Source organism: Chenopodium quinoa, unplaced genomic scaffold (genome assembly GCF_001683475.1).
Source record: "Chenopodium quinoa cultivar QQ74 unplaced genomic scaffold, ASM168347v1, whole genome shotgun sequence".
Lineage (NCBI taxonomy): Eukaryota > Viridiplantae > Streptophyta > Magnoliopsida > Caryophyllales > Amaranthaceae > Chenopodium > Chenopodium quinoa.
In genome coordinates, this window is record NW_018742390.1 from 2,492,955 (window position 1) to 2,519,691 (window position 26,737).

Here is a 26,737-nt window from a genome sequence, read left to right on the forward strand (position 1 = left end):
ACGTGTTCTACTTTTACAAGGTTTTATATTCTAGTTGGACTAGTTTGGTGTTCAATTAGAGCATAATGCCTTTTATTATATAACCACTGTAGATATTTGCAACATCAAGTAGCTACTATTGCATGAGGATTGCATGAACTAGTTGATAGTATAGATTTCCATCCCGAGTTTCCATTCTTGACAATGTTCAAAATAGGTCGGGCTAGGTACTTTCACAAGGAGGCCTACTTTTTCATGTACTACTTGCTAGATGTTGAAAAAATTATCATTAGCTTCAACTTGCGCACCTTAAGATTATTATGTTATCCTAAAGATGTTCGAACAAGTAACGGTGTAATGTTATGTAACCTGAATCCTATGCAATTAAATAAACTTTAAAGTTCAGTAGCTGTTAATCACTTGTTCAACTGGAAGGTTACATTAGTTAAATATAACTACGTCAAGAGTGTTCAACTACCTAACTAACTAATTAACCACCTACCTATGTTAACAGCACATCATAATAAGTTTCCACAAAATTGGGTTATGCACCCCCTTGCTCATGAATACAGTTTCATAATTAGTTTCACAAAAACAAAATTGGGTTATGCACCCCTGAGCACACCCCCCTTCTGAACACAGTTAGACCACCTATGAAGTCATGTGAGAACCTTTCCTTCTACCGCCTCGTCTTTCCTTTGGGAGGATCGTCTCCAAATTTGCATGCAACTCGTTGAAGTCGCTATTCACATCTTCAAGAAACAGATTGTTCCTCAAGGAGGAGGTATGTTTTTCCTGCAAAAAAACTTTTGTCAAAATCCCAGATAAATATAGACCAAGACCTGACAATCATACTAACTTTCGAGTGCACGATCATGGTAGGAACTACACATCATTCAAAATTTCCAATGCATAAGAGCCTTTTCGACATAGTGTGTGTATACGGTTACCTGTTGGAAAAGACCCATTAAATTGGAAAGACACTTAACTGTTGTAAGCTAAGAGCCATACAGATTAAAATTTTATTAGACATCTAATGTACATTATTGGTTACAGAATCCCAGAATTCTCCCTAACCAATCCAATAAATCCATGGTTAACGATGACTCTTGTGACTCTGAAGATAATCAAAGAGGTAAACCCTTTGCCTCACAGCAACTAAAGCCGCTTGAAGTGGAATATTAATCTCTGAACAGATTAAAAAGCTCAAAAATACATTTAAGTACCTTTAAGTAGAAATGGAATGCTTACTAAGCTAAAGAGTCATCTATATCAATGGAGACAACTTACTGCAATAATCATTCAAAATGTCTATTATAGACATATTACACATGCAGAAACGTAAAGGGCATAGTAAAAATAAGGATCATAATCTCACCATGTGAAAGGGAGCTTCAAAAGATCGTGCACAATGCTTTATAGTTGCTTGCATGATTGCGCCGCAAGAGCAACTGTTATTGCAATTACGATAGCCGGTGAGGTAAGTACTATATAAAACATAATAAGTATGACAATAACTATCACAATACCATATATGTGAGTTCTAAACCAATTTAAATTACCCATCAACAGAAAAGAATTTAGATTATACCTCATGAATGCAAAAGAAAAGTTGTTCAATTTTGGGAGTAAATGAGAGGAGTAATGAGTTATTAGTAGATATTGATCAACTAAGGGATAAAATCATTATTTTTTTAAGACTTTTTTAGCGGAATTTACTGCTAAAGGTTCATTTGCAGGGCACGGGTAATGGTTCATTTACTGCTAAAGGTTCATTTCTGAAATAAGTGAACCATCCATACCCTAGTCATATTAGTTTTTATCATCCATAGCACATCCAAATAACCATACAAAGACACCATAAAAAATCACATGAGAATGTCAAATCACTAATTAAGACTCCCATCTGATTGATGGTTGTTCAGTCATTCAATGCTCAACACAAATCACTAGATCCATGAAATCATATACAATAGCCATACAATCAAGCTGAAGTTGCTAATACCATGGTAGAAGTACTTACTTGTCAGCCTGTCGTACCGGAAATGTCCTCCTCAACCATGTAGAAGTTATACCCACCTCCCATGTGGGGTCACTAAGCTGCAGCAACTCCGCTAAGGCCTTCATCTTTAGGACCAAATTGTGCAAGTGTCACAATTTTAATTCAAAAAGAAAACCAATTAATAACATAAAAGTAAGGAAGGAGAGAGTTGAACTCCTTACAAGTTGCTGATGACACTTTTCATGCTTTAAGTACGGATCTTCATACAAATAATCAATCATCCAAACCAAATGTACCTTTAAATCCAAGGCCAAGCAATACCAATGTTCTGCATTCTTCACAGATGCATCAAGGACAGGGACAAAAACTTGTGTGAAACATAAACCACTTTAAATATAAAAAACTTTATAAAAAATGACTTAATCAGAACTGAACACATACACTTTGGATTTGGTTAAGAGAATAGCTAAGGAAAGTCTTCCCGTACTTTTGGCCCAACATTTTAGGGTCATCTTTACCAACCATAACAAAATTCTACGACCAATACAAACAAAAAAAAGGGTAAGTTAAATACGATAAACAATGTAAATACCAAAAATGTTGATCAAGACACTGTTTAACCAAAAAAAAAGTAGTAAAAAACCTCACCGCATACAAAGGATCCATCATAATCCTTTTCCTCGTATGTTGTGATGCCCAAGTCTTCATATACAAAACAGAGGCCACCCTAACATAATGATCTCCAGCATGAGATCTTGGGGAAACAACACGATAGTAGTCCCTTTGAGATGCATCTACACCATCACAAAGAATTAAGTTTGAACCGGGCCTGCATTTTCCATAAAAGATCAAAGTTAGCAAACAACATAAGTTATGACAAGTGCTATTACACCTTAAAGCTTTAATTACTCTGCATCGTTCTTCAACTCCTTCCACCCGCGGACAAAACACAGAAGCCTCTTGTCAAAGGGACTAAGCTTATTTGGCCTAGGTTCTTCCTCCAAATTGGGGGATGACCTGTTGATGTGGTCAGCATAGTAATCAGCACCAACCTTTCCGGGGGAAGGATTAACTTCATCCCTTAGTCCATTAATCCAACCATTTTCATCCCTTGGTCCGGTACTCCCAGCATTTTCAAAATACACAAATTCATCAATACGGTTTCTAGTCATCTTACTCACAAATTTACTAAGGGCTTTGATGAGTATTTTATGTATATTTTATTCCCCGTCACACGGTCATATTTGTGCTTATTTGAGCTCTGTGGAGCTATTTTTATTAATAATATAAGTTTTCTAGTGTTTTGGTATTATTTTGTAAGAATTTGCAGATTTATTATAATTCCTGAGCTTATTAAGCCACTATGAAGATATTGGAATTTGATCGTATTTTATGACCGCAGTTTAATTGCCCAAGACCTAGTCAATGGAGTTTGATTTGGAGATTAAATGCTCGATTAATGATAAAATCCAAGTTGTTACGAGCTACTACATGGAGCCCAATCCCAAGATATCAGTTGTTGGGCTTCAAATTGGCGAGCTTCAAGTGCTGGGTGTGAATAGGCGGGCCCAATCATCAAGGAATCACGCATGATTCAACGAGTGGGCTCAAATTCCTTGGGCCTCACTCTAGTTACTTTCCTCAAGTCGGATATCTATTTGCTATAGGATTGAACTTTGTTTTTAGGATAGTTTTGTCTTTAGCTTTTGATTATTTTATTATACTTTGAGTTTGAGTGGGATTAGGGAGTTGACTTTCTTTCTTATATAAGGAGGGTAGTAGCTCTTTACGGGGGGAGCTTTTCATTATTTTTATATTCGTTTTAACTTATTGTTTTTACTTTATTTTATTTCTTTAATTTACTCCTTACTCATTCTCTCTCCTCTTAATTAAACTCTTAGTATTACTTTCTCTCTCCTCTTAATTAAACTCTTAGTATTACTTTCTCTCTTGTTTCTCTCTCTACAACTCTTGGTTTAATTCCATCCTTTATTTAATCTCTTTCCTTGATCATGTCTTATTTAATTGCTTTGTTTAATTTACATTTAATTATGTGTGAGTAGTTTTCTTTCTAGGGTTTGTGGGGATCCATAAATAATATGAAGGGGTAATTTATTATTGTTGATTATCAATGCTTGATTAATTTCCTATTGATTGATTTAATGCTATGCAATTAGATTAGGCCTTGTTTAATTGTACGAGTTTAGCAATATTGATTCGAGATTCGAGAGATGAGAATTGATGTTTAGGCTTAGTTTCAATAGGCGGACTAATTTATAAATGATTAAGTCGAGATTCGAGAGATGAAATTTAATATCGGCAAATTAACTCTGTGATTGTAATACGTAGCGAAAGCCCTTTATGATCTGATTTATTGATGCATTGATGATTGATTGTTATGCTTTACCCTGAATATTGTTTATTGGTGAACCTATGCCCTAGGCTTTTATTTCATTGATTTTCCTCCTACTTTTATTCCTTCCCACTTTTACTCTTAGTAGTTTAGTTCCCTTTTACAATAACAATTTGGTTACTAGATAATTTAGATTATTTTGATTAATTAGGAATAAATTAACTCGTTTCCCTGTGGTTCGACCCTTCTTCCCTATCTACATGGTTAGTGGATTTAGGTATTATTTTTTATTTGTTGATTACGACTTTGACTTGTCAGGCTTTCCCAATCAAACCCTCAACAATGGTTTCCAGCTTTGATTCCAAATGACCGAATACCTGTACATACACAACAACAATCTTAAGACACTAAAACAAACAAAAAATGATTAAAAATAAAAAAGGACACTTAAAGTAGAACACTGAAAGTGACACTAAAGAAATGAAATAAAGACTCAAGTGAGTCATTCGGTTTGGCTTCAAGACACCTCAATGTATCGACCAGATAACAGTTTATGCTTTCACTTAACCAAATAAAGCATAGATAAATACAACACATGCAACATTGGAACCACATATTATTAAGTGATTATATTATTACACTACTAGAAGTTTTGAGACTGTGAGTGACAACCAATTAACCATGACATAAATGTTAAGACTATGAAATCTGAATAGAGCCACTTTATAAAATGGTCAAACCCCCCTAAATAGTAGTTTAATGCATCACCTACTTGTCTCTCTTTCATTAAGTGTACCTACCAAACAAAAATGATTGGAGCTGAAGGCCTAAAATGTAGAGACATGGCTTTATAATGTGTATCACAAGGAGGTAGTACACTTAAAGTAGAACACTGAAAGTGACACTAAAGAAATGAAGTCAAGAGACTCAAGAGAGACTAGAATTGCAGAAGAATAAGACACTTAAACACAAACAACTAAAATAGCATAGCCAAAGTGATGAGCGCCATTTATGACGCTCAAAAGAATAAGATTTAGGTCCTTTTTCTATATTTTCTTTCTATATTTTCATATAATTTTCTTAGTTTTCCTTGGTTTTGCGTTTTAATAACTCATGTTGGGTTTTGATTCGTTTTTAATAGGTTTTCATGATTTTAGTCCTTAATTCATAGTTTTAGTTTTATTTTCTTTTATTTTTACTTTATTTATTTCCTTTTTATTTATTTTATTTTATTTGTCTCCTTTTTCGGTTGTTTGTGTAGGTGTTTACTCGGGACAAGACACGATTAAAATTGTCATATTCGGAGTTTCAATGTTCAAGCTTGATGTTTCAAAATCAATAAAGTGTTGCAATGATATCAAGCCAACAAGTCTATCCCATAAAGCAGCCACCCCAACGCAGCAGCATAGGTAGCCGCAGACGCGGGTTTACAAGCCGCGGGCGCGGGTTTTGTTGCACCAAAACAGCAAAAACCGACCAGGAACTCTCCGCGGTCTGGCCGCGAGCTCATCGTGGGCGCAGCCCCAAACCCACGGGCTCCATCACCGCGGGCGCGACCATTGTGCCCTGCTCCAACGCAGCTCTCCTGTTCACGCATCTCCCCTGCTCCGCCAGCTCACTGCCACCCACACCAAGCAGCAACCCCGCAGCCCTACAACTCCACACAACCGCAACAACCAAACAGCAACCAACACCACCTTGTACCTCCGCAACCACAGTCACCTTTCTCTCGCAAATAGCAAACCGCTCCTTCCCCTATTTTCCTTGCCACTGCAGCTCCTCCTCTTCACCACCAATTTCAGTAATCAATTAAAGCAGCCTAGCACCGCCGACTTCATTAAGCAACCACCACGCAACACCAACAGCAATTTCCGGCAGGGCATCAGCTCCAAACGCGCCTCACGCAAGCAAGCCCAATTCGAACCTCAACAGACGCGGGCGCGCATTCATTAATCGCGGCCGCGGGTATCTGGGTTTGAAGGAGGAGCATGGCAGGGAACTTAACTCTTGGCCGTTGATTGAACCATGATGATGATTTGGAGTGATGTGCGAAACAGGGGATAAAATCCCACTCTTATGAAACAGCCAAAAATCGAGAAGGAATCAGATTTCTTTTATTTTATTTTCCTTTTTATTTTGATTTCATTATTTCTTTTCTTCTATTTTATTTTCCTTTTATTTTCTATTTTCTTTTATTTTATTTTTATTTTCTTATTCATTTTAGTTTCTTTTATTTTTCTTTTGTTTTTCTTTTCTCTTTTATTTTCTTTTAACCTTGTAATTATAAATACCCATTTTTGGGTTAGATTTAAACAAGTAGAATTAGAATTAGAATTAGAACACATTTTTCTTAGCTTAGATTAGGAGTTCCTCTCTCTAGATTAGGAGTAGTTTTAGAGAGAGAAAGTGAAGGATTTCAATGGTGATTGAGAGATTAAAGATACAAGGGTGACAACTGTATTCAAGATCTTCTCTATTATCAATGAGCATTCTTAACTCTATCTCACCTTATTGCTTTTTTTAATTTCATGTTTGTTTGGATTGATTTTGATGTTTGATGCTTGATTAGTGTAGTTGTTCTTGATATATTGTTGATTCTTAATTTCCTTTAGTTGATTGTTGATAGATGATGATATTTGAGTAGTTGTTGGCTAGGAATTGGGTGAAACTTGTATAATTGATTAATTGTGATTAATTTGGGGATTGTGTTGATTAATTGTTGAGATTAAAGTGATTAATGTAAGTTTGCATGGTGTAATTCGATTAGGCCTTGAGAATTATGCTAGATTGCATTGTAATTGCTAATGACACGAACAATTGACTTAGGGATTGCAATTATCGATTGGTTTTGATTGTGATTCTTTTGATTTGTTATTCATAGTGAACCCTAGCTTAACAATTAGGAGATAGCTCTTTGATTCCAATTGATTGCTCTTATCATTAGTCCTCATAACCTTTGATTGGCATGCTCTTCCAAGTTGTTACAATTGACATGATTACTTCTTGATCCCCGTTCCTAGTGTTTTATTTCTTTGGTTACTTGTTTTGTTAGTTGTTAGTATTCTCTCTTACCTTTGTCTTCGACCTAGCTTAGGTGCATAATTGAAAGTGCTTGAACATTATCTTTCCTTTGGGTTCGACCCTTGAATTGCCTCTATAATCGTATTAGGGTTTGTTAAGTGTTTATAAATTTAGTTTGACCGAGGGAAGATTAGATAACGACCTAGTTTTCCTCTCGTCACAAAGACATTACCACATATAATTCAAGAATCAACTTTGAACACTCACCCGCTCGACAACATCTACGGAAGCCTCATTTCCTGAAACCACCGCCTTGTTCTTAGGAACACCATCATCCTCCCTTGGTACTAGGGGATGTTCCTCCCCATAAGCAATATCGACGGCCTATCAATTGGAAAAAAATTGTTAGCATACAAAGTTATAAACCCACAAAACATATAAAAATAATGTTGGTATCTTACCTCAAACTTGCCATAGTCATTGGTCGACACCTTATCTTCAAGAAGAGCTGCCTTCACCTCACCACAGTTCCATACCTTCACCCTCGGGTAAACGCCCCAATGAACAAGAACTAGATGCAAGTGGTCGAGATAATAAATCTACAACAAAAAAAAGAAAAGATAGAATCTATTATAAAATATGAAAAGTGAATAATAGAAACCTCTTCTTCCAAGCCACCAGAACACCATTTGATTTACAGGATTGAACCCAACCTGTTCTGGTGCAAAGAAAGAGATTGCACAATACATAAATGTAGCATCCCAAACAAAGCATAAGCAAAGAACCTAGGGAGCACTAGTAGGTCTGTAGGTGATCTTAAGCACAATTGGTGCATATCACTCAAGCATGAGAAGTATAATTAAAAGACAAAGTTGTCAGAAACTAGTCAGGAAGTGATCCTGAATAACCAATTCCATGGACATTGAGTAAATGAAAGTTAACATCATTATAGCAATCACATCCACACCTAAAAAAAACAAGTATACAACAAAGATTGTGAGAGTTGCTAATAGCAGATGCAAATGTTTCCCCACAGTGATAAGCACTAATTTGCACAACAGTAATCGCACTTAGATGCATGCCTTCAAGGATCCAAATAAGAGTACACAGGAAAATTGAAGTATATTCAATACAAGAAACAAAACAAAATAGCATAGTCAATCCAAATGAAAAACATACACCTTATTATATCTATAAACACTCAATTATAAGCAATTTATTGTTGAAGTAAAGAACCTTGCAGTGATGAGAATTACTGAAAATTTTGTACAACACGTACTATGAGTGTTCTACATTCTATTAAATGTATTCTAGCATAAATTTGACAGCTGACTGATAAGTGACTTTTATGTCGCTTTTAGGGTGTTTATTGAGTCGCTTTCCGGCTTATTTTACAATAATTTAGCCCATTTTGTCCTTTATTTCTATTATTTGCTTATTCTCGTTTTTTATCTTTATTTTGAGTATTTTAGTAGTTTTTAATAGTTTTTAGCTTATTTTCTTAATTTTCTTAATTTATTTAATTTATCTTATATTCTATGTTTTATATTTTAAGTTTTTAGTTCTTGTTTTCTAATAAGTTCCTAGTTTCTCTCATTTTCTTATTTTATTTTATTTTCATGTTTGTTCTCTTTATTTTATTTAATTTCTTTTGATTTTATTTTTTTATGTTATTTTTATTTTATTTTATTTCGTGGTAATACCCTCGTGTTTTTGGTTGTAGGTGTTTCGGGTTTCAAGTTCAAATCGTGTTCGGGGTCCGAGGTTCGAGGCAAATGCACAATGCTCCCTCCTCTTGCTGCTGCCATCACCACTTTCACCCACAACCAAACCAACACCAACACCACTGCTTTCCCCCAACAACACCAACACCAACTGCCACAGCAGCCACCCAAACCCACCACCAATCCACACCCAATTCAGCCCACCAATCAACCAACCAAACCAGCCCCAGCAACCCACCACAACAGCACCAGCCACCGCCAAAACCGCCATTAATCACCACCAAACCACCTCCAATCACACCAATCCCCAGCCACGCACCCACCTAACAACTCCCCTGCTCCACCACGCACCTCCAATCAGCCCCGTTACCAGCCCAAATCGACCAACTCACCCACGCAAATCAACAACCAATTCCCAACCATCGCTCCCACAACAACCAATTAACCACCATTTCACACCCCCTATTCCACCGTCACACCACTCACGCGCATCCCAAACCACCTAAACCACCAATTCCCCTGCTCCCTCAATTCACTCAACTCAGCGCACCCAAACCACCGTCCACCAAAACCCGTATCAACCAACACCAACACCACCAATCCGCCAGCAAGTACCTCCTTTAATTCGACCCCCGCAACACCAATTAAACCACCAACACCACCTATCAGCCCACCACAACCCGCAACAACAATTACTCACCTCATAGCCGCGCAACTCACAACACCCAAACTCACCATCTCAAGCCTTAAACGCGGGCGCACAACCCTGTCAGAAGGCGCACACAATTGGAGTCCAAAACAGAATGATACAGTAACTTTGCGCGACTTGTTGTGCGACTTCTGTGCGGGCGCGCAATTGTGGGTCAAGCACGAGCTTTTCACGTGATTTTTAATGAAAATCGGACGGCTGCAAAGTGATAATTGCTGATGATGATGGAGTATGAACGGTGATGATGATGCATGAATGGGTGCTTGAATTGGAGCAGCCAAATTCGAAAGTGAAAGGAGAAAGGAGTCTGATGGTTTTTCGTGGGTTTTGGGTGGGAATTTTGGGGTTTTCTTTTTTTCTTTTCATTTTTTTTTCATTTTTTTTATTTTTTTGTAGTTTTGTTTTTATTGGTTTTTAGTTTAGTTTTTTTTTATTTGTTTTATTTAGTTTTATTTCTTTTTATTTTCTTTCTTTTATTTTATTTTTTATTTAACTTGTATTATAAATACCCCTTTGGGGTTATTTTCTCACGCAACTTTCAATCAACATTTTAATTTAGATAGATTAGATTAGTTTAGCCTTTATTTTCTCTCTCTTAGGGTTAGTTTAGGAGTAGTGTAGAGAGAGAAAGCTTGGATTTCCATGGAGTTTTTGAGAGATTGAAGAAGCAACTTTGTGGAACTTCTTCTCATCCATTCAATGAGCATTTTCTAAATTTCTCTCATCTTTATTTCTTGCTTAATTCTTAGTTTTTGCTTTTTATTTATTGATTTGAGTAGATTAATTAGTTTATTTGTTTAATCTTGTTTTTATTCTTATTTTACCTTGTTTTCCATGTCTTTCTTCATTATGTTAGCTTAGATTTTGTTCTAGGGAAATAGATGAAGGTTATGTTAATAAATTGAATGATTGACTGATTAGTATGGAATTGTTTCTTGATTATTGTGTATGGATGATGCTTTTATGGATTAGAATCTTTCTAGCTAATTGATTCTATGTTCTTAATTGTGCTTTCAATCGATTGTGCGAGAGTGAGTTGGTTGAGAGCCCTAATTTCTTCCATACCTTTGCTAGGCTAGTTGCACGAGAGTGAATTAGTTTAGTAGGATAATTAACATGTTTAATTGTGCGAGAGAGTTAAATGTGTTGATTGTTCCTAATCAAGGTCATTTTCATCTAATTGTATGATGTTATTGAATTTATTGATGTAATTGGATTCCACTTTCCCTAGTTTTAGTTAATTGTTCTTAGTTGTGTTTAGTTGAACCTCTCTCTATCTCACAAGCTTTCCTACTAGTCTAGTTAGCACAAATTGATACACTTAGTCCTTTTGGGTTCGACCCTTTACTTGCCACTAACTAGTTTAGTGTAGGTTTAGGCTTTATAAATGATTAATTTGGTTAGGGTGGTAGCTTAACGACCTATCTATCCGCGATCACTGACTTTATACAATAGTGAAGACAAGAAATTGAAACCCTATCTAGATCTAGGTTCCAAGAGTATGATCAGGTTTATTTAGCTGCACTGAATTTATGTTACAATTTCAACAAGAGGATGAACAATCTTAAATAAATTTTTTATAGAGATCATGAAATAGAATTTGAACACTTTTTAAAAATATTAAAAGTGAATAATACTTTAATGAACACAAAAATATGTAAAGTTACCCACAAAGATAATATATGTAGTTTGATTAAGGCTCACCATAATGAACAGAAAACTGCCCCCACATCCAGACCTAAAACCATCTTTCTGGAACTTCCTATGAAATCTGTTAGCCGTGTCGCATAGCCACTAAAAAGTCAGCGAACACCAGTCATACATGACAGCCTCGGTAGCCACTGTCAATGCTAGTCGGAGTGACTTCAGAAAGTTTGAATTATTAGTGGTTGTACAAACCACTTTACCAAGGGCGACAAGTAGAAAGACTACCATGAAATCCTCCTTGTCAACTTCATCTGCAAGGGGAATTGCTTGACCCGATGCATCCAACGAACATAATGCTTCTGAAGCATATTTCAACAAAATGTTTTCTTTATTCAAACCGACACCATACAGATCAAATATTCTTCTCATCTTCTCCACCTTCTCCTCATCATTTTCACCAACATCAAAAGGGACTTTTTCATCACCCATGGATAACCTAAGTACAGACCTCACTTGAGCGGGACCTAAGGGTAAGATCTCACTGTGCCCAAACACCATCATGCCATCACGAAGCACTCTTGTCATCAACCAATAGCAAAATTGCCTCGGTATATTTTTCATGTCAATCTCTAAAAGACCTTCAGACCCCATTTGTGTCACTAAAGCGTGTCTTCTTGAATCAAAATGTTTGACAGCTTGGCAGAAAGAACGACTCTACATACAATGTTGGGGTACTGCTATGCACACAACAACAGGGATTATGCATTAGTAGCCAACAACTAAAGTGAAGTACAAAAAAAATACTCATTTACATGCCCAAATTAAAATTAGTTAGGAACTAAAACATCATACCTTTTAGATGTTCTCATGATGGGTCTTCAACATTTCCCCTTCACTCAAAACTTTTTAGCCTTCGGTTATTTCACCCTACACACATACAAATCATAAACCATGGGTTATGTCCAATATTTAGCATACTAATCTTGGTATAAATATATGTGCCTTGGTAGTTACATATGCACTATACCTTTGCCCTTTTCCTCTTCCGAATTTTATTCTTACTCTTCATGAACTGCATCATCATCTTCATGAACTCAGAGGGAGAGGGAGAGGGAGAGCAGAACTCCTCTAAAGTATCTTCATCAGTCTGCTGATCAGCACCAGTGTCTTCTTCACCACTATTATCAACAACCGCATTTACAGACTTCTTAAGTAGCTTAGCCTTCTTGTTAGTTTTGTTCTTCCCCTTCACTTCAGACCCCCCATTACAAGGGGCCTTAGAAGTTGATGGATCCTTAATGCAAGAATTGACACAGAAAATTTCAAACTTCACCACATTTAACATTTCAACTAACACATTAATACAAGCACTGAACACTATCTCACCATCAAGTGTTTCCAGTTCTTCGATCGCACAACTGTCTTCGATCTCATAATTTTTGCGGGGAATAATACAAATCTAATCTGCAAAAAATCACAGCTGCACTTAGCATCATGGATAAAAGCTTCTACATCAAACAAGACACCTAAAATAATCAATACAAATTAACAAACTGCCATAATCAATACAAATTAACAAACTGCCATATCAATCAGAGACCTAAAAAAAGAAGGCCTACTAAAAGATCTGACATACTAAGCCTAACCCACAATCCTACCCAATACTCAAACTATAGAGGACTATTAATTGGTGATTACAAGTAGGATACATTTTAATAATTTCTTATACTAAGCTTTAATTATAATTTTCCAGACCATACATCTAAAAGTCAAACTATCGCAAAAAAGTTTTAGCTATCTAATTTGCATATGGTAAGAATAACTCTATAAGACTCATCTGCTGATAACACTAATAACTTAGTTAATATTATATAAGGTAAATGACTTTGCCATTACCTAGAAGCTGAAAATAATCATAGCTAATAGTCAGAAAAGTGCTTGTTTGTAGAAATGTCCATCCCACATTGTCAATTGTATATGATACCCTTGACTGGATGCATCTTTCCAAATTTAGACATGGTAACCAAGAATTTTTAAAATAAAAAGAATCAAAGTATTAACTGCTAGTAAATTACCAAAATCAAAATAGTAGTAGCAGGTTTTGAACGATTGTTAAAAGTCAATTTGATTAAGAACACCAACTTTAAAGACTTGACTATAACCTCCCATAAAAGGCTCATTCTCTTTTTACATTGCACCTTGTTCACTCCTTCTATCCAACCAGGCCACTCTGGTAAGTTTCCCTAATCCACTCTCAAAAACTTATATATGATACTCTTTACTTGATGAATCTTTCCAATTTTAGATATGGTACCCAAGAATTTTTAAAATGAAAAGAATCAGAGTAGTAATTGCTAGTACATTAGCAAAATCAAATTAGTAGTAGCAGGTTTTGAACAGTTTTTAAAAGTCAATTTGATTAAGAATGCCAAATTTAAAGACTTGACTATAACTCCACATAAAAGGCTCATTCTCTTTTTACATTGCACCTTGTTCATTCCTTCTATCTAAGCAGGCCACTCTGGATTTACTTTTCAAAAATGAATCCATTCTACAAGTTGAGTAGTCTATTCATCACAGTCATCTCCTTTCCTTTCTTTGACTAATCGGCTTATAACACTAATAACTTAACCATTTCATATAATACCCATCAAACCTATAATACCCATCACACAACAAGGTTACAATATAGACATTAAGGTCTGAAACCAATCAAACTCACAACATAGCATAAAACCATCCACAAATAGAATTGTCTATCACAAAAATATAGCACTATCCCACCCAACAAAAGGCTATCAATCAATTTTTTTTTTCTTTCCAATCATCAAATTACAGCTAAAACAAAATTAGAGAATATGTAGTCTCAAAACATACATTATATTCAAGCATATATAATCAATACCATGAAAGGCTTAATCTAAAGACCTGACTATAACCCCACATAAAAGGCTCATTATCTTTTTACATTGCACCTTGTTCACTCCTTCTATCCAAGCAGGCAACTCTGAATTTACATTCCAAAAATGAATCCATTTTACAAGCTGAGTAGCCTATTCATCTCAGTCCTCTCCTTTCCTTTCTTTGGCTAATCTGCTTATAACACTAATAACTTAATCAGTTCATATAATACCCATCAAACCTATAATACCCATCACACAACAAGGTTACAATATCGACATTAAGGTCTGAAACCAGTCAAACTCATAACTTAGCATAAAACCATCCACAAATAAAATTGCTAATCACAGAAATATAGCAATACCCACCCAACAAAAGGCTATCCATCAATATTTTTTTTTCTTTTCAATCACCAAATTACAACTAAAACAAAATTGGAGAATATGTAACCTCAAAACATACATTATATTCAAGCATATATTATCAATACTATGAAAGGCTCATTCTAAAGACCTGACTATAACCCCGCATAAAAGGCTCATTCTCTTTTTACATTGCAACTTGTTCACTCCTTCTATCCAAGCAGGCCACTCTGAATTTACTTTCCAAAAATGAATCCATTCTACAAGCTAAGTAGCCTATTCATCTCAATCCTCTCCTTTCCTTTCTTTGGCTAATGTAATACCCCGTATTTTTATGTATTTTTATAAAGTATTTAAGTATTAAGAAAATGCATTGTTAGGGATAAAGTATTTTAATTAAATATTTTAAAGGGTTAAAATATTTAAATACAAGGCTTTATAAAGTAAAATATATTTTGGGCCAAACGTTTATTAATTATTGGGCAATGTAAATTATTCCTACATACTCTTATTGGAATAATCCATTCCAAAACCCATAACTTAAGCCCACATTTTTATAAGCCCAAATTTAACCCTACACTCTCCACTCTATAAATACCCCATGAATCCCCAAAATTTCCCACACAAAAAGGTTAGTTTTATTTTCTTTCTCCTTTGTTTTATTAATTTGTGTAATTATAATTATTGATTTATGGGTTTTGATTTTATTGTTTGAAATTAATTTAATTAGTATCAAATTGTATTTTTGATGATTAAACTTTATAATTTTCAAATTTTGTAAATTTATAACCTAGGGTTTTAATTATTGAAAATAATGATTTTAGAGTTTTTATGAACAATTGATTTAGGACTTTTATAGTAATGATGTTTTGAAAATTTGGTGATTATAACTACTAATTAGTTTAACTTAGTTTCAGATTGTTTTGAACACGTAAATTCGTGTTTTAATTATTAGATTTTTGTTCGTTAATATTAATCCCGTTTTAATCCCGATCAGGTTCTGAACTCATCCGATTTTGATAAAAAAATAGTGTTTTTCGTGTGAAAACAACGTTCTAAGAAAGACTCACTACCTTTGGTAGTGAGCACCACCCTCTGGTGGCCAAATTCAGCCTTTAAATAAGATTTTCGGGAAGTTTTTGATTTTTAAAGAAGTTTTTTTTATGCTTTAAATTTTATCCTTGAGTTTAAAGGGTAAGAGATAATTTAATGTTTCTACGGATAAATTAATTATAAAGATGTATTTTGATGAAGTTTTAAAAGGGTTTTTAATTAGTTTAAAATGCTGGAATTTTATTTAAAGTAGTATAATTGTGATTTTAATAAAAGGGTGTGATTACCCATTAAAAAGGAGTTTAATTAGGGGTTTTTAAATAATTTTCAGATTATTATAAGTTATTTAAAGTGAGTTTAACTTGCTGGAAATTGTGTATACAAGGATAATTAATATAGTATTATTGTCTCTTTATGTAGGAGACTTGGTTCGAGAATTGTTGTAGAGTACTCGGTTATTTTAAGAGCTTATTTGAGGTACGTTCGCGTACTTAGTATATTTTGGTGATGTAGTATCATGCTAGGCTTGATTTAAATCAATTACAAGTAGTATCATGCTAAGGTCTATGATTGAAATTGTGAATTATTGGTGTTGGTGGTTGAATTGTGAAGCATGATTTATTTGTGATGGTTTATGGATTAAAAAATTATATTTTGGCATGATTATATGGACTACACTTTTATTTATGGCATGTTGGAGTGCATGTTTAATTAAACTACATGTTTAGTTTGGCTTGGAATATTGGAAAAGAATTTTATTATGGTTCATATAATTTTTATTGATGCTTTAAACATGAGGAATGAGCTATATATAAGTGTCTATGTACACGAGGAATAAATTATATGTTGGTGCATTTGTGCACTTAAGGTGTTTTTAACACCGAGTAATAGGATTTTTGGCACTTTATGCGTTTAAGGTGTCTTTGACACTGAGGTAAAATTAAAAGGGGTTCAACATTAAATAATATGTGGTCACTAATTATTCAAGAATTAAATTGGTATGTTTGGTTAATTGAATAATTATTGTTGTTTGATTTATTATGCTTTGAGAGTCATCACCAAGTCTAATAATATGTAAATAACGTAAAGTGAAAGAGATTACGCACCAAAACTCTTGGAACGTATATACCTTGAGTATGAACAATGGGGGGAGTTATGGGGTTTTATATTTAACCATAACTTCTATTGGAGTACATTCCTTTTTATTTATTATTATGCCCAGGAATTCCGCCACCTTTGAGTGGTTTGTCGCTGGCGCGGTTCAGTTAACCTCCCTCAATTTATTTGGGGGAGGTATAGTTGGAAACCCGTTCGATGCGTAATCAACGCTAAATGAATTATTTAGTGTCTAGTTAATGTGTTTTGTTGATTGTTGTGTGTGCTTGTAAACAGGTGCAATGAGGTAAGGGTGTGTTGATAGGTGAAAGCATGTTAGTGTGTTTAATTACACTTATGTACTCAACTTTGCTGATTGTGTGTGTTTGTGTGTTTGGTCATGATGCGGATGCATTCAACGTTTCCTTTCTTGGTCCGTTTCTTTAATGTTTCTTAGATTAGATTTTGGCTTACAAGTTTTTACCTTTCACTTGAAAGGGTTTTTCTTGTTTTAAGCGTTAGGATTTTTATTTTGATTAGGAATTGTTTTGGTCTAGTGAGTTCCTATTTGAATTAGGACTTGTCTTTAGCAAAAGAGATTCCTAATTGGATTAGGACTTGTCTTTAGCAAAAGAGGTTCCTAATTGGATTAGGACTTGTTTTTAGCAAAGTAAATTCCTAATTGGATTAGGACTTGACTTTGGTTTTTAGGCGTGTCTAGGAGTTTTAGGAGGATTGAATAACCTAATCTAAGTTGAATTAAACTTAGTTAGTTTAGTCATATCCGAATTAGGAACTTGGGGATCAAGTTTCGGTTTTCTTAGGTTTTCTAGGTCAAATGGGATTCTAATTCAATTAGGATTAGTTTTCTAATTTGATTAGGTTTAGAATTAGTTTTGAGTCTATAAATAAAGGTTGTAAACTTTGAATTAAAGAAGAAGTTTGTTTTGTTGATTAAAGCTTTATTGCTTGTTAATTTGGAACGTTTCTTTCCAAGTTTTCTTTGTGTTTGACGAGTGAAGTTAAACATAAAAACCCTTAGATTAGGCGAGTGAAACCTGATTTAAGAGAGGTTAGATTAATTAGTGAGTGAAGCTAATTCAAACTATCCTCAAAAAACCCCTAAATCACGAGATTAAGGTGAGTGAAGCCTTGAAATCAGATTTAGAACCCTTAGGCGAAAACAAACGAGTGAAGCTTGTTTAAACCTAAGACCAAACGAATCAAGAAACGCATCAAATGGTATCAGAGCTGTTGGTGTGATTATTGAGTCGTTATATCCTTGTTCTTGAGCAATCAAGAATCAATTCGTGCTAGTTTCTTGGTTCTTGTTCTTCTCGGCGCAGATCTGGACCAGTTGGAAGTTTTAGGTTACTGCGAACTATATACTTGGTATTTTTCGGTGATTCTTTTTTGGTTGGATTCCTATTGGACTAAAATTATAGCCTGTAAAATTTCGTGGTCATTGGATAAGTGACGCAAAATCTACAGCAACAAACATTCGAGGGAAGATTACCGATTGTGCGCAAATATGGCGAGTAAATCAACGGAAACTCACTTGCTTGAACAAATGGCTGCTTTGATGGAACAAAACATTATTTTCATGAATCATATGAAGAGTCTTGAAGGGGAGATGTCCGAATTGAAGGCTAAGGCTTCGGGAGGTTCTATTGGTAGTGGTGGATACAAGAAGGATGAGGAGATCAAACTGAGTGATCTTCCAGAATTCGATGGTACTTTAGATCCAGAAGTTTATCTAGATTGGGAGCGACGAGTAGATCGAATTTTCTCTCACAAAGGTATTGATGATTATAAGTGCTTTACTTATGCTATTCTTAAATTGTCAAAGCTTGCATCTTTATGGTATGATAATTGTCAAATCAAGAGAGAAAGGGAAAAGAAAGAAAGAATTAATTCATGGAATTTGCTGAAACAAAAATTGAGAAAACGCTTTGTTCCACGATCCTATAAGCAAGATTTGTTTCATAAATTCAATACTTTGCAACAAAATAATTTGAGTGTCGAAGATTATATTAAAGAATTTGAGAGATTGTCATTAGCTTGTGATTGTAAAGATGAGGAGGAACAAAAGATCTCTAAATTTCTTGTTGGCCTTAATATGGAAATTGGACATAAAGTTGAGTTGCAATCGTTCTTTACTTTTGATGAGGCTTGTGAGCTTGCTGGAAAGGTTGAAAGACAAATTAAAACTTCAAAGTTGAAATCTTTTCGACCTAATTATGCTCTAAAGGGTGAGACTTCAAAGGGTTTTGAAAAATCTGAAAATTGGGAAAAGAATAAAGGTGTTTCGGATTCCTTTAAGTTTGATGCTCAAGCTAAAAATCAAAGAGTTGATAAAGATGAAATCAAGTGTTTCAAGTGTCAAGGTAGAGGTCACTACAAGTCCGAGTGTCCTAATAGAAGGGTCATGACATTAACAAGATACCAAGCCTTAGAAGAGGAGGATGCTAAACTTGCTTTACTTCTAAAAGAGCAACGTGAAGGAGAGGAGAATGAATATGACTTTGAGGAAGAGTGTGAAGAGCAACCATTGTGTGAGGCAGCCCCGGATCACAACACACTTGTTTTGAGAAAGCTTCTCCATGCTCAATCTACTCCTTTGACTGATATGGCACAAAGGGAGAACTTGTTTCACACTAGATGCTTAGTGAATGGGCGTAGTTGTTCAGTTATTGTGGATAATGGTTCTTGTACTAATGCATGCTCTAAGAAGATGACGGATACATTGCAGCTTGAGACTAGGAACCATCCTAATCCTTACAAACTTAATTGGCTCACAAATGTTGGAGGAGTACATGTTTCGAAACAAGCATTGGTTTCTTTTACAATTGGTGAGTTTGAAGACAAAGTGTGGTGTGATGTTGTTCCTATGGATGCATGTGCTTTGTTGCTAGGCCGTCCTTGGCAATTTGATCGTGATGTGATCTACCTTGCAAAGAAGAATGTGGTTTCAGTTCTACATAAAGGGAAAAGGATTGGATTAAAACCTTTGCCTCCTAAATTCGAACCTATGCAACATGATGGCAGCAAGGTTATTTCTCTTTCTACATGTGATGAAGGTGGTTCAAGTAAAAGGAAGAAGAAAGACAAGCAGCAAGATAGAGTGCTTCAACTTGTTCGTAAGTCTCCATTTGAGATAGGTGACTATGTGTGGCTTTCTTTGAGTGCACAGAAGTTATACAACAACCGCAAAGACAAGCATGAATCCTTTGATGAAGGGCCTTTTAAAATCGTGCATAGGGAGAATTATGATACATTTCAAGTGCTACTTGGTGAAGGCGTTTGTGCTTCTCTTAGCGCAAATGATCTCGTTCCTTGTTATGATGTAACTTGAGGACAAGTTCGTTTTCAAGAGGAGGAGTATGATGCGGATGCATTCAACGTTTCCTTTCTTGGTCCGTTTCTTTAATGTTTCTTAGATTAGATTTTGGCTTACAAGTTTTTACCTTTCACTTGAAAGGGTTTTTCTTGTTTTAAGCGTTAGGATTTTTATTTTGATTAGGAATTGTTTTGGTCTAGTGAGTTCCTATTTGAATTAGGACTTGTCTTTAGCAAAAGAGATTCCTAATTGGATTAGGACTTGTCTTTAGCAAAAGAGGTTCCTAATTGGATTAGGACTTGTTTTTAGCAAAGTAAATTCCTAATTGGATTAGGACTTGACTTTGGTTTTTAGGCGTGTCTAGGAGTTTTAGGAGGATTGAATAACCTAATCTAAGTTGAATTAAACTTAGTTAGTTTAGTCATATCCGAATTAGGAACTTGGGGATCAAGTTTCGGTTTTCTTAGGTTTTCTAGGTCAAATGGGATTCTAATTCAATTAGGATTAGTTTTCTAATTTGATTAGGTTTAGAATTAGTTTTGAGTCTATAAATAAAGGTTGTAAACTTTGAATTAAAGAAGAAGTTTGTTTTGTTGATTAAAGCTTTATTGCTTGTTAATTTGGAACATTTCTTTCCAAGTTTTCTTTGTGTTTGACGAGTGAAGTTAAACATAAAAACCCTTAGATTAGGCGAGTGAAACCTGATTTAAGAGAGGTTAGATTAATTAGTGAGTGAAGCTAATTCAAACTATCCTCAAAAAACCCCTAAATCACGAGATTAAGGTGAGTGAAGCCTTGAAATCAGATTTAGAACCCTTAGGCGAAAACAAACGAGTGAAGCTTGTTTAAACCTAAGACCAAACGAATCAAGAAACGCATCAGGTCATGTCTTTATCTTGGCCCTATGATTACCCATTTTTAATGGAGAGTAGTGGGGACAAGTAGAGATAAACTTTTCAGGTATTGAAGCATATTCATGATGGGGCTTGAGAGAAGAGTGAATCATGCTAGCTTCCATTAGTTTACGATGTGTTTTATGCTTTATTTATTTATAACATATTTTATGTGGACTAACGCAAAGGTTTGGTTTTGGAACGGTTTTGAATAAGGGCCTTTAATGGTTCCAAGTTGTAGTTTGATTTTATTTAACTTCGTTTGTTTTGGTTTTAAACTTTACTTTCGTTTGGTTGACTATTGAGTTAACTTGTTTTAACGATTTTTAATTTTAAGTCTTCCGCTGTGTATCTTTGATAATTGCCTTATCCGTTTTCACGGTGGCAGTAATGTCTTAGATATTCCAAAATCGTATTTTAAAAAGTAGAATGGGTATTTAAAGGAAAGGAATTTCTAGGATGTTACAGCTAATCTGCTTATAACACTAATAACTTATCTAGTTCATATAATACCCATCAAACCTATAATACCCATCACACAACAAGGTTACAATATCGACATTAAGGTCTGAAACCAATCAAATTCACAACTTAGCATAAAACCATCCACAAATAGAATTGCTAATCACAAAAATATAGCACTATCCCACCAACCAAAAGGCTATCAGTCAATCATTTTTTTTTTTTCAATCGCCAACTTACAACTAAAACAAAATTGGAGAATATGTAATCTCAAAACATACATTCTATTCAAGCAAATATAATCAATACCATGAAACCAATTACATTCCAAGAAATACCCTAACAAATAAAAATTTTGGAGGGAAATTGAAATTGGGGTGTTAGGATTTATGTAATTCTTAAACCCTATTATTGATTTCGAATATCAACCACACCCCCCATAAAACCCAGAACATCACCAATTTGAAAACCCTAACTTTTAGGTTAGACGAATACAATGAAATTAACTTTGACAAAGTACTAAAATTGTTTCAACAAGCATTACAAAATTTAGAAAAACTAATGAATTTATAACTAACTCGCTTACTTGGGTCAAATTGATCAAGAATAATGCGTAAAACCCTTGAATTCTCCCCGCGGCAAGCCCAGAAATAATTCTTCAAGTCACCCACCACCGCAAACGACGATGGAGATGGAGATGGAGGAAATGGGGAATTCGAGTGAGAAGACAGAGGGTTCGAATTCGAGTTTCGAATTTCTTACTGGAGGCGACCAGAAAATACAAGTTCAGAGGAGAGAGACAGTGAGAAGACAGAAGGAGAGGTAAATGGAAGAGAGAGAAAATAATCAAGTATGTGACCAAATAATCTAATTGAAATACAAAATACAGATTACAAATACAAGGAGTACGAGATACAAGATACCTATGCAAATAAACCCAGGAAATACGAGATACTTATGCAATGGGCTTAGAAAAAGCATAACCGAAAGTGAGGTGGATTTCCACTCAGCCATGTGAATTGACTAGCTTGCCCCTGAATATGCATTTACTAATGCATCTCAATACTCCATTCAGACAAGCTCCGAAAATGAATTAGTCTTTCCACAACTTCTAGAGAAAACGAAAAAGGAAAGGAAGAAGACAAAGAAGGAAAAACGGTTAGCGAAGTAGGAAGGGAATCAGATGATGCGCGCTTAAACGTAACGCGACGTTGAAATTTGGTCAACCAATCCACCTTTACAACTCCCTTTCATTACCTTCAACTCTTCATAAATACTCTTCTCCTCAAACTCAATATTACAATTTCATCACAATTTTCTTCAATTTCCCCTTCATTTGTTGTCAATTATCAAATCAATTCAATCATCATGTCTCAGGTATACTTCAATTTTTTTAATTTCTACATCAATTTTTTCACTTTTTTGATTTTTTGGGGAAATTTAAAATTTGAATTTAGTGAAATTTGATTGATTTTCATATATTATTAATATTCCTGCTTTGTTATCTGCTACCCAATTTTATTTTTTTATATTTTGCTGTAATTTTTGGAAATTTGGTGTTTTCCTGAAACCCTATATCAAAATTGATTTGGGGAATTTTTGTATGATATGAATTTTTGGGAATAGTATAAACTGACAAGCTGAACTTTAATTATCTTCTGAGTAAATTCTTGTTCTATAAACCCTTTTGAAAATAGTTTTAGGGGTACTTTTTGAAAATCTTGATATGGGTGTTGATATGTATGCTGAAATAATTGCATAAATGACATATTGGAAATCTTGACCTAATTAGAATTATTGCATAATAGACATTTTGGTTCGAATTTGAACCTCTTGACATGTATAACCTCATGCATGTTTTTAAAATTTGCTTCAAGAATTTAAAGTGTGAGTAATGGAGGAACGTGTAGCATATCGATCATTCGATGTCAAATGGTTTAGCTTTAAATCGGTCGTTTTAACCATGAACTACTACGGAGTATTTGGACTAAGTTAATTTGATTCCCTAGTTTGTGTATACTGACCTTACTTCTTGTATGTCATGGAAAGTACTTCATAATATGTTTCAGGAAGGTCTTTCTTTTAATTTTGGACCATCAAAAGTTGAGTCGAATTGCAAGCGTCATTAATTATATTATTGTTGTGATTGGAGGGTGTATTCCTTCTACGGGTGATAGCTTTTCTGACATTTTATTGAAGGATGTCTGAGTTTAATGTTTTTTAAGGGTGTGCTAGTGTAATGCTCAATGACTTTATAAGTTATTGTAAGTGGTTTATTCATTAGATGATGTTTGTTATATTGGAAAATGGCTGAATTTAAGGTCTTGCATCCTAATTTGCGTCTCAGAGATGCAACTCTCTTAAGATAAATTGTGCCTACAAACTTGTAGTTAACCACATAACCTATTTCTTTCTGATTTTCTTTACCATCAGTAATCTGAATTGTTAATATAAATGATTTTTATGAAACTGGTGTGTAGTGTTGTCTTTAAACATTTTATTTTACCATTCTTAATGACTGGAAAAACATATGAGAGTAAATGGCAGACTGTTTGCATGTGTATCTGATATGCATGGGTGCTGCTTCTTTGCAGACTGTTGTTCTCAATGTTGCCATGTCATGCCAAGGCTGTTCTGGAGCGGTGAAGCGAGTTTTGGACAAAATGGAAGGTTTGTCTTCTCCTTATTATTTAAAATTTTCTTGTATGCTTGGAACCTCCTAATCATATATTCTGATTTTCTGGCTCTTTTTAAATTTTTTGATAAGAACTTTGACCCCCCAAGATACCTAAACGTTTCCCTTACAAAGTGGGGTGAGATAAGATAGACCCACACCTCTCTCTATTTTTCTTATTCACTTGTAATCATTTTTGGCTAGAAAAGGCCTAAGCTTTAATTCTTTAACGGTCTATGGTGCAGGGGCTTCCATGTGACAGGGAATATCTCTTACTGATGTAAAATATAATTGGAAATATGCATTGTAGCGTAGACATTAATGTTTTGCTGAATTTTTTTCTTCTGGGGTTTATCTTTGGGTTGATAGTTTTTCTATCTCTTAATGCATTCGTCATAGTTGTGATAGATCTTGACTGCTTATATTGAGTCAAAAAAAATGGTGAAGCTTTCTGAAAGCTTGATTTTACTGAATTTCAATAAGGTTTGCTTTAGTATTGTTTCAGCATACGCCAGTACAGCAGTACAGTTCTAGGCTTATTTTTTAGGCACATACCATATGGTGAATGTGAATCATGAGTTTTCTGACCTAAATGCATTAGACAGTAATATGCCTGACAGTCACTCTATGTGGTTTAGCGTAAATCTGAAATATTTCTGATTAATTTGCTTTTAGTTAGGAAAACTCTTATTTATTGTACGAATGAAAATTTTCAAGTATTGCTTGTGATCCCCTATCCTAAGGCTTAGTAACACAAAGCTAAAATTACTATGCGCCATGACATTGTTCATTCACATAATTAGTATGCTACCATTGTTTTTAATGTGATTTCAAAATTTGATCGTTCCTTTTCTTATCATTATTCAGCGAGTATATCAAATGTTCTTTCTTTATTTTTCTTTATACTTTTTTCTTTTCTGTATTTGAGTACTTTTTAATCTGTGTACTTATTACCTTAAATACAGTATTGTTTTTAAACAGAGGGAGAATATCCAATTAACAAACCATAATGTTTTATTTTTGAGTATTAAGTACTGATATCTGCAGTGGTAAACTTTAGGTGTTGAGTCATACGAAATCGATATGAAGGAGCAAAAGGTGACTGTCAAGGGCAATGTACAACCAGAAGCTGTTCTGCAGACTGTCTCAAAAACTGGAAAGAAAACCTCATTGTATGAAGAAGCAGCCCCAGCTGAATCGGAAGGAAAATCTGTAGAAACTGAAACAAAGCCTGCTGACGAAGTTGATGCTGCTTAATATGGTTAGTCCCATGGCAGACTGAAATATAACCATGTTTAATAGATAAAACTTGTTATTTTGTAAGTTTAATGTTCCTGGATTCTGGGTCTTTTGTAGATCTGTAATCAATAACTGAACTGTGGTTGCCAATGCAGTTCTGCTCCACTATTGTATCGCACAATTAAATATGCATTTCTGCATTGTGAATTGTGACATCGTATTTCAGTAAATGTCGACTATAATTGTGCTCTATTGATCAATCTTCAATTTCGGTATATTTTTTGTGTCAATGGTAGAATGATGGATTGATGGCCATCTCTAGTTCAGTATCATGTTCGGGGCATCAGTGTGTTTTTAGATATGAGCTTAAACAAAAAGAAGATAAACTACTATTAGCCATGGTCACGAGGATATGAGTTTTAATGATCACCTAGTTAGGGGCGAAGCCAGGAAATAAAATCCAAGGAGGCCGAGGCTTGTATTAAGTAAAATAGTAATGTATAAATGTATATTCTGCGTTTTCTTAGTGCAAAAGCTTTGCTTATGCACCGGTATTAATTAAATTTGACTAGTTCTTATTAAAAAAAAAAAATAAATAAATAAAAAATAATAAATAATAAATGACTACAATTTTTGCTAGTATATATATTAAAAAATGTAACTACGTAAGCTATTAACTATTACTAAAACAGAAGTAGCTGATCATATTTAACATTTTTGACATTATAAGTTTTGAACATGGTCCAGCGTTAGGAGTGTACAACCACTGAGCTAACATCTTAACATGACTATTATTATGCAAAAATTAACCTTTTATACTATATATTTAGGGATGGAGTTGTCAAAAGCTAACCCGGCCCGAATTACCGACCCAAACACAGTTATTAACCGACCTGTCTGAACCCAGAAAATGGTGACCCAAACCCGACCTAAAACCAGCCCTAAACCCGAGTTGACTCGAGTATTTGAGACCTGAACCCGAACATGCACCGAATTGGAGATGACCCGACCCGAATTTAACCCGTAAATTTTTTTGGTGTTCCACTCGGTTCACCCTTAGGGCTAATCTGGATTCAGGGATCAGTTTTGGGTGATTAGGTTCCAGTCCCCTCCCGATTGTTGTGGGGGATCGAACACGAGTTCTCCCTACCAAGTGTAGTCCAAATCACCACTACACCAACATCCAATTGGTACCCGTTTTAATTCGTTAAAACCCGAACCGAAATTGACCCAAACCAGTTTTAACCGTCAAAACCCGAATTTAACCCAACTTGTTACTAACC

At 34.8% G+C, this 26,737-nt stretch overlaps 2 protein-coding genes across 5 annotated transcripts; one reads left to right on the forward strand and one right to left on the reverse strand.

Moving 5' to 3' along the window:
• Nucleotides 1–334: 334 nt before the first annotated feature.
• LOC110700038 lies at nt 335–22,418 on the reverse strand. 4 transcript variants are annotated; one of them, XM_021877547.1, is made up of 13 exons: nt 22,128–22,412; nt 12,822–12,894; nt 12,463–12,729; nt 12,288–12,362; nt 11,493–12,169; nt 7,817–7,954; nt 7,623–7,739; nt 2,630–2,810; nt 2,423–2,515; nt 2,203–2,316; nt 2,003–2,106; nt 1,358–1,430; nt 335–774 (listed from the first exon to the last, which is right to left on the reverse strand). In XM_021877547.1, the coding sequence occupies exons 7-13, from the start codon at nt 7,634–7,636 to the stop codon at nt 631–633; spliced, it is 723 nt and encodes a 240-aa protein (XP_021733239.1). In that variant the 5' UTR covers nt 7,637–7,739; nt 7,817–7,954; nt 11,493–12,169; nt 12,288–12,362; nt 12,463–12,729; nt 12,822–12,894; nt 22,128–22,412; the 3' UTR covers nt 335–630. The 4 variants fall into 4 exon arrangements, 3 of the variants coding, with proteins under 3 accessions (XP_021733239.1, XP_021733232.1, XP_021733225.1); XM_021877540.1 differs by having other exon boundaries at nt 12,822–12,899; XR_002507091.1 differs by lacking the exons at nt 335–774; nt 1,358–1,430; nt 2,003–2,106; ... (1 more) ...; nt 2,423–2,515; nt 2,630–2,810 and adding an exon at nt 4,404–4,711 and having other exon boundaries at nt 12,822–12,899; nt 22,128–22,418.
• A 213-nt stretch (nt 22,419–22,631) lies between these two features.
• Nucleotides 22,632–25,707, forward strand: LOC110700058 (copper transport protein ATX1-like). Its single transcript, XM_021877561.1, has 3 exons — nt 22,632–22,918; nt 24,136–24,211; nt 25,276–25,707. The coding sequence occupies exons 1-3, from the start codon at nt 22,910–22,912 to the stop codon at nt 25,470–25,472; spliced, it is 282 nt and encodes a 93-aa protein (XP_021733253.1). The 5' UTR covers nt 22,632–22,909; the 3' UTR covers nt 25,473–25,707.
• The last annotated feature ends 1,030 nt before the right edge of the window (nt 25,708–26,737 follow it).